The sequence below is a fragment of the Pundamilia nyererei genome, unplaced genomic scaffold (assembly GCF_000239375.1).
Source record: "Pundamilia nyererei isolate P.nyererei 1_Seehausen unplaced genomic scaffold, PunNye1.0 scaffold00026, whole genome shotgun sequence".
In the NCBI taxonomy this organism is placed as follows: Eukaryota; Metazoa; Chordata; class Actinopteri; order Cichliformes; family Cichlidae; genus Pundamilia; species Pundamilia nyererei.
Window position 1 is genome coordinate 2084627 of NW_005187427.1, and position 9176 is coordinate 2093802.

A 9176-nucleotide genomic window follows, 5' to 3' on the forward strand; every position below is an offset into this window, starting at 1 on the left:
GGGGGGGGGATCAAAACCTGCATGGCTTTGTGTGAAAAAGTGATTGTTCCCTAAACCCAATTCCTGGTTTGGGCCACCCTTAGCAATAGCAACTGCAATCAAGTTTTTGCTATAAACTGGCAATGAGTATTTTACAGCGCTGTGGAGCGTCTTTGCAAATTTGTTGTAATTCAGCCACACTGGAGGGTTTTCAAGCATGAACCGCCTTTTTAAGGTCACGCCACAGCATCTCAATCGGATTCAGGTCACTCCAAAGTCTTCATTTTGTTTTTCTTAAGCCAGTAAGAGCTTGACTTGCTGTTTGGAATCATTGTTCTGCTGATGATGTTCTAATGTTCCTTTTGCTCAGCAGTGGTTTTCGTCTTGGAACTCTGCCATGCAGGCCATTTTTGCCCTGTATATTTCTTATGGTGGAATCATGAACATTAACTTTAACGGAGGCAAGTGAGTCCTGCAGTTCTTTGGATGTTGTTCTGGGGTCTTTTGTGACTTCTTGGTTGAGTCCTTGCTGTACTCTTGCGGTAATTTTGGTTGGCTTGCCACTCCTGGCAAAGTACACCACTGTTCCACGTTTCTGCCATATGTGGATAATGGCTCTCACTGTGATTCGCTGGAATCCCAAAGCTTAAAAAATGGCTTTGTAACCTTTTTGAGAAATTGAAACAAAAATTCCAAACATGTTATACACCATAGTTAATCTATGCTCTAATGGGGGTGGGGAGGGGGGCAATCACTTTTTCACACAGGGCCCTGTAGGTTTGGATAACTTAATCAATGAAATCATCATTTAAAAACGGCATTTTTATGATGTATGTTTAATTGTGTTATCTTTGTTTAATATTTAAATTAGTTTGAAGATTTAAAACATTTAAATGTGACAAACATACAAAAAAACTGAAAATCAGGAACACTTATTCACACCACTGTATGTGGAAAACTGGAAAAGCTGATGTGAAGATGACATTAGTTGATCTGCTGAGATTGAGATAAGTTTGTCTCCATGTTGGGTCAGGCGTGGCTAAACTAATGCTAGGCTCGATTTTGTACATGTACATATGACCACAGTGTATAAATAATGCTCTTCATGAAATTTAACAAATAGCTTTACTTGCTTTAACATTTGTCAGACAACAAAACAAAATAAATGAAAATAAAAAGATGTTTCCAGGCTGGAAATATTGCCTGGAAACATATGTAACCTAGCTCAGTGAAGCTAAGGGTAGACAGATACAGAGAAACAGGAGTAAGATGCACTGCCAGGCTCATCAACTCACTGTTATTTGCTATCATTAAAACTGATTGCTTTTCGATCTTGTAGTGATTTGTTTGTTTTTTGTTTGTTTATTTGTTTTACCAGAACTATTTTCTACCTTATCAACGCTAGCTAATTTGCTAACAAAATGGGAACCATGTCTCTAGCCTAATTTGTAAATCACTACGTGGGATTGGCCTGGCCACCTCTGGTCAGTCTCAGTCTTAAGAAGTAAACCAAAGCAGTGGTGTTAACGCTCGTGAAAAATACACAATAATTCCAAAAACAGACTTTTATTTCCCCAATTTAACAGCTAAAACCATAACTTTTTCCCAAAACTTAAATCATTGTGTACATTACTAGATAGCTTTTAATTGATTTCTGCATCTTCAGGACAATCCTCTCAGGTAATTGTCTAAGAATCTATGCTTATATCCTAGGGAATACTCTTGGCTTTCTGTGAAAACATAAAGGAACGTAAAGACAACACTGTTTCCATCACAATGTTACTTTAAAATATGGCAATTAGTGTTAAAGAGATACCAAATTGCATTGCTCCATATCAAAAGAACTAAATGCATCATAAAAGCTCTTTCTGTGTTGATAAAAACCATGGCTAGGTACTTCAATCTAGTATCCATAAGTAAAGTTTTTTTTAATGATTGTAAATGTTCAATGCTTTCTGTCTGTGAACAACAGGAGAATATGTTGTGATGACAACCCACTTCCACCTGAAGAGGAAAATTGGTTACTTTGTGATCCAGACATACCTACCCTGCATCATGACAGTTATCCTCTCCCAAGTGTCTTTCTGGCTCAACAGAGAATCTGTCCCTGCCAGGACTGTCTTTGGTGAGTTGTTGTTTTTTTCTTTTTTCTCTTCAAAACATCTTTGGCTAGAGGCCATCGTCAGAAGTTTTCAAAACTGCTCTTGAAAAGTCTGAAAGATAATCAAATGATACAGTAGGTAGTCACACAAAAGCTAGGCAACAAATCGACTAATTGCTTAAATCTATAATAACAATAATTAATATATTAAAAACAATAATAAAAAAGAATACAACAAAAACTATTTAAGGCCAACACATGACTCTTAGACACACTGATATGAAATTATTTTCAATTGCATTTTTTACAATACCTTCTTTTAATTTACACATTTATTTAATGAAGAATACTTACTATTGATGAATACTTCAAACCAATAATATATCGCTTAAGAAATGCTTTGCTTTATTTTATAAAGTAATGCCATCTGCATTGTTTATTCAAATTAACAAAACAGAAAGTCCAAAAACACACTCAACATAATATTGTTTTATTCTGCAGTACTACATCTGGCATTTTGATTTTTGCCTCAATACATGCACAGAAAAGTGTGTGAACAACATTTTTCAGATTTATAACACAAGCTTGAGTTTAAGTTGTTTCTAAAAAGCTGTTGCTTAATGATGGTTTGATTTTTTTGCTTTGTTTCGTTTTATTATTCTCTGATTTAGGAAAAAAAAGTATTTTTCCATAAAGTACTATTTCACTATTTTAGAAATATATAAATTGAAATAAATGGGGGGAGGGGGAGGGAGTCAGCCTGGCTATGCTCAATGTGTTTGTAAAAAAAGACAGCCTCTAAAATTCACAAATTAAAATGTGTGTCTCATTTGTTTGTGCATAAACAGAAATGTAAAAGAAGGCGAGCTGCAAGCTACTTTTTCGGGGGGGGGGGGGGGGCCGGATTGCCGGGAAACCTTATAGTCATGAACAACAACAACTGGCCATCTAGTAACCACAGTTTTCGAGGGAAAAATGGGTATTCTTAGACTGGTTGTGAGTTATTGCTGGAAGTTGCTAGCAGTTGCTGTGACATTACTAAAACTTCATGAGGTATACAGTGCTGCACTGAAAAGCCTCTTTGTGAATGCTTTGATAACAGTTTGCATGGCAGATGCTGACACAGCTGCAAAACAATAGCAAACTACTTGCTAAGCAATAGCGAAACTGTGAAAAATGCTACACAAACCAAAAGTCTTTTGAAATCTGTAGGTTGCAGTGGTAAGACGCAACTCTGAAATAAAATGTTCCAGCTTTCCAGTGTGTATCACACCTTTTCAAGTGGCAAGTGTTTGCGGACAAGTTGGTGTCTTTCATGCAAACTCTAGGTGACCGAATGTGGTTATAATCAAAGCAATCGAAAGGAGTTTTAGTGCATGGGTTTTTCTGACTGACTTCACCCAGTATCAGCCAGTAACCTCCCGCAATCACTCACCAGCTGGCCAGGGAATACACGTTTTCCCCTTGTGACCGGTGGTTGCCAGATGGTTGATAAATAGCCTGTAGGCTTTTTTAACTGAAGGCTAAGATGGCTATGTCAAAAACATATTTTAAAATACGTGAGATATACCAGACATTTTATTGTCTCTGTTCAGTACATCCATACTGTTCTATTCTGTTTTGTTTTTTACTAAGGCAAAAAGAGCGTTAATCACTTGTGGCAAACTGCAGTAGAATTTTAAGCTCAGTGTGAATTTAGATTTACGTGCTTAGAATGTTTGACTACAGCTACTGCGTGTTTGTGCCTGCTTGTGTACATCAGTGCATGTGAGAATGCGAGTCTACACGTGCACATTGGCCTGAGTGTGTGTGTTTGTTATGTGAATGTGTGTTTGTGTGTGTCTGATGGTGTGTATGTAGAGTGTATCTGTCTGTCACACTAAGGTCTTACATAATACAGCCCACAAGGAAAGCTCTTGCTAGTCTGCAGCATGCTCTGTAGCAGCAAAGCACAGCAGCAGGCAGAATGTCCTTGAGTTACCTCACCCTCCACACTTTCTTCTTCTTTTTTCTTTATTCTCCTTCACTCCCTCTTTCTCTCTTCATCTTCTTCTCATGAATGTCAGTGTCTCCCCTGGCCCACTACTTAAAGAGCTTTCCCGGAATCATTATACAGACACCAGATTTGCAGCTCTGCAGTCTCCAGCAGGTTTTTCTACTCTCCCTGCAATGTTTTGGAGTCCGTTTGTGTGAGCTGTGAGTTTCTTCGTGTGTGTATATGTATGTGCGTGTTTGTATGTGTGGGTGTGTGTATGTGTATGCCACAGCTTGCTACCTGAGGTGCTTGTCACGTGTTTAGGGGGGGATGAGGATGGCCTAGATTAGATTCAATCAACTATCTAGGGCGTGTGTGTGTCTGTGTGTGTGTATGTGTCCCTCAATACTGGTTGTGCTTCATGGGATTACATGTATGTAGCATGAGCATGACAGAGAGCAACACAGTGTCCCAGCACATTAGGATGACCATTCATATGATTAATATGCATCAGCAGATGAATGAGCCTGTTCTTGAAAGAGGTTAGTAATGCCAGTATCATAATTAATGAAGTATTATAAAGACAATCGATATCTTTCATTTCCATGTTAATCCTTTAACTATCATCAAAGTCAAACATTTATATGATCTTTCAGACCATTGTACACATGGTCTGCGCTATTATAATCGTAAGGTAGAATGAGTGCCACACCACAGTGGCTTTTTTATTGCTTGTGTGCAGTATATATGCTTACTGTATGCAAAAGACAACATCATTAGGAAGGTACTTGGCATCATAGAGGGATAAGACAGGCTTTGTTGTTCCAAAGTGTATAAACACTTTAAATATCACATCTGCTGCCAAAATATATGTCTAACATATTGCAAGTAACCCACATTTCCTTAAATCTTTGTCATTTTCATTCCTTTTTTCTTGTTATTTACTTATTTTATGGGCATTTTAGGTTGTTTTCATTTTCAAAGACTCTCAATAATGGTGAAAATAAAAATGCTTGATTACTATAATTACATCCATCGCTTTCCACACATACACATGGAAATGCATAATGTACATCTAGTGATATCAACCAATAATTTTATGTGATACGTTATGAGATATCACATGTGTCAGTGCTCTGGATGTTTGCTGCAGACTAGGAAAAAAGTGTTTGGGCACCTCTGTCCCTGTTTGTTGAAGGTCTCCTCCATGTATAAATTCACCTTGATATGATGTGTACAACTTTCACAGATTTGAAAGAAAACCCGTGGCACCTAAACCCAAATCTCTTGTCTTTATATACAGTAATTTAGCTTCCTTTCAGGAATGTTCCTCATTATTTAGAAGAAACTGAAATTTTATAGTAGGTCTGATATTTTTAATCTATTTCTGTTACTGAAACTTCCATTGCTGGGTTTAGTAGATCTGATGTAATATTTCAAATAAGGAACGAGTTTGATTTCATGGCAAACATGTAGTGATTTACCTTATTAGGACTACTAATAAAAACAATGAAACCATTAAAAAAACTCATCATAGTCAGTGCCTTTTTTGGGCGGGGGATTGGTCGTGTGATCAACCAAAATGATATTCAGAGCCACACTAGCTCACTATATTTAGTATTTTCAATTATACCAACTTCATGGATGGATGGACAAAAAGTATTTTTGCAAAATGTACCACATCCATGTGGGTTAATAGGAATTAAATGAGTTTAATGCCTTGTCATTCTATTTGTGTCAGACATTATAAATGTGGCTGCACGCTTCTCTGGTAAATAAGGAGATTTATGAGAAGTATTATTTGGAAGATTCCCTGTGAGAGGCAGGAAGAAGCATGACTCAAGTCCACATTAGGTCATTAATGAAATCTTTATCATAAATTCATTTTCAAAAGCAAAATAATATTTTGCAATATAGTAATGATGCAAACGAATGCACCTTTATATACTGTACATAAAAGCTCCGCAATATTGCGTAAGCACAGTGGCTCTGTCAGTCCGGCTATACCCGAATATGGCTCTGTAAACTTTATCCATGAACAGAGATCTAGGAATAAAAATAATGCTATTAATATTGAACAAATTACTAAACCATGCAAATTCTATTTAGTCATCCTGCCACAGATATTTATTTATACCTTGGTTTTTCCTCATTTTCATCTCAGAAACAGCTACTGTAGTACTGTGTTTTGTTATTGCTACAGATGTGATCAGGTTGATGCTGCCACACAGTTGTGCACAGCTGACAAAGAAACAGTATTAACAAAAACAAATTGAACATTGAAAACCCTGTTTAAATTACATTATGTCACTATGAAGCACAGCTTCTGCACTAAATCTTTTTTCCTAAAGCCTGCCCTGTAGATGAATAGGCAATTTAAAAACACAGCAGTGGGTAGAGTTATCTTATTTATCACTGTACCGATTAAGAGGCTGATTAGTTTATAGCTAGTTCAGTGTAGTGGAAAACTGTTGGCAATTTATTTATTTAGTCCAAATGAAAACCAAAAGGAAACAGCCACTGATGGCTCTGATTTGAGCTCTCTCTTACATCCCACCTCCCTCTCCCGCTCCATTTTTCTGTCTCTAAGCTGTCAGGGACAGCAGGGCTCAGAAGATAAGCTCCCTTTCTTCCATCTCTGTTTTAAGAGCGATTGGCTGGGTATTTATGGGTTTTCCCATGATGATGTTTGAGGTATCTGTTCATCAGGGAATAACACCTTGTATGCGAGTGGGTGGTGTATACTGGAGTTCGCACATGTGCGCTCATGCATTTGTGTGAAAATGTGTTTGTTTGCGACATGTGAAGAAATTGGGTACTCATCAATTTCTAATTAGTAGCTAACAACAGTGTAAGCACTATGTGTCTCCGAAGCTGCCCGTCTGTGTGTTACAAATCTCACATCTATAGTGTTGGCAGAGTTATTTAACTCACCTGCCCATCAACGTGTCCGTTTATTTCTTCATTATATGTCAGTCAGAGGTGATGTAATAATGCTGAAGGTATTGTGTGCGAGTGTAGCTTCCCAAGGGTTTCAGTTATTGATAAGGCATGAATAAATAAATAGCTGCTGCACAGTGGGGGTGTTGATAGACATCCAGCAAAGACAGCTCTGCACTGGGGAATGTTTGAGGAAATTATTTTTTTTAAAAAGTTCTCCACACAACTAACACAGCTAACATATGAATTTACTCTTTAATACACAAGCATGCAGTCAAACTGGTCATCTTTGTCCTCCCACAAGCATAAGAAAACTGTTCAAATTAAAAACCACTTGTTATATTTCCTAATATAATATAGTGATTTAAATTGTGATTTCACAATGACAATTTAACAGGAAAATTTTAAACCAATGCATTTCATATTTTTCATTTTCAAATTCTTTACTCACATAATTCATCTGTTTACTACTTTCAGCTATTTGTTATTATGCCTTTTAAGGTTTGTAATGAGATGGCTGGTAGTAAATGTAGTAATAGGCCTCGTCTAACCTCAGTCGGCTTTTTATCTCTAATGTCACAGACCTGTGGTTGCATGCAAAATATCTGTACAATTAAATGATGGCATCCTGCCACACTATTGAGATTCCAGAAACATTTTAGAAAGGTCATTATTAGGATGAAACATGTTATAACAGGCTTTTAAGACTTCAGCATAAACAAAGTTCGATGAACTTTACAAGTGAAACGAGAATTGAGTGTTGATGTTGTTTATGCATAAGTAAGCTGGTCATATTTTCAATCAGCCAGTTAGACACAAGGTTTAACTTGCACATAAAGTTTGCATATTCTTAAAGTAAACACATAACTCAGTTCATAAAGTACTTTTGACCTCTTGCAGCGTTTTGAATGTCATGTGTGACAGGTTGCCTGTAGAAAACATTCTAACTGGAACCAGGGACATTTTGCTGAAGGCTCACTCCTGAACAAAGATTTGTGGCTTGGCTTCAATGTGGTGGCTAAACAGTATATTTTTCTTACTCACGTAGGATTTGCCAGATTATTTGAAGTCTGTCATTTAAGGGTTGTCAGTGAAGGGCTAAATATAGAACAGAACAATCAACTTTGAACCTTACTGAAAAATGTTTTGACCTTGAGTTCAAGTTAATTTATTTTGCCGACAACAATTTCTATTATGCTGATTACTCTAATAAGCCTTAAATCAATTTTCTGTTATTTTTCTACCCTGTGTTTAACCAAGTTAACATTTTTGGCTCGCATTTCCCAAAGAAATAAAAATATACTTTTGAAGTTAGTAACCATTAACCTCTATACATGTGTTAATATTTAAAAAATAAGACAGAAAACCTTGTTAGAAGATTTGTATCATATAAAAAAAGTTTGTGCTTGTGCACACTGAGTTAAATTGAGTGGAAGAAACTCTCAAGAACTGAGTTACACCACTATTAATCCAGTTAGAACTTTCCAGATCAGTGACTTTGTTCATTAACAGCCTTCAAAGCCTCAAGTCTATTAGTTACAACATGTCAAAGAGAGTCATTTAAAACTAGCTCTGGAGACATGTTCAAATGAATCAAAATACTAGGGCTCTAAATGATTCCAAGTTGGCCTGTTGCTTAACAGGCACAAAGGGAAATTGTTCTTACTAGAGTTTAAGAAACACACCTTGTCGGCCATGTTAGTCAAGTCCCTGACATGCACACACCGACAAAAAAAAAACAACCAAAAAAAACCCCCCACACAAATGCACACACACACCTTTAGACTTGTGTGCAGTTGATTAAAAGCAGTGATACACCTGCAAATAGTTTATGCAGTAGTTTGTGTGCAATCAAACATAACATCACTTAATGTTCAAATCAATGGAATATTTCATGTTATAAAAGCAAAATGTTTTTATTTTCCTTTCTCCTCTTTTCTCTTGTGGTAATAAGACATTGGAGGAGTTAGAAGACTTGTTTCCATGACAACGGTGCTTACCAAACATAGTATATATGATACCAGCATCAGGGTGCTTTTGTGAAGGCTTGTGTAATACCCAGTGGTGCTGTCTTCATCCTCCCCCACAAAATTAACTGATTTACAGGCAAACAAAGTATCTGACAAATTGACACTACTTTGTTGTCACCCATTTCTTCCATCTACCAATCTCTTCCCAAAT

The 9176-nt window shown here is 36.8% G+C and overlaps 1 protein-coding gene across 4 annotated transcripts in view; it reads left to right on the forward strand.

The window, feature by feature from the left end:
* gabra1 (gamma-aminobutyric acid type A receptor subunit alpha1) overlaps positions 1-9176 on the forward strand; it is a 34819-nt gene that overhangs the window by 17635 nt on the left and 8008 nt on the right. For all 4 annotated transcript variants that reach the window (XM_013909514.1, XM_013909515.1, XM_005727757.2 and 1 more), the window contains one exon: positions 1952-2104. In XM_013909514.1, the coding sequence (XP_013764968.1) occupies positions 1952-2104 (153 nt within the window). The remainder of the gene's footprint in view (positions 1-1951; positions 2105-9176) is intronic.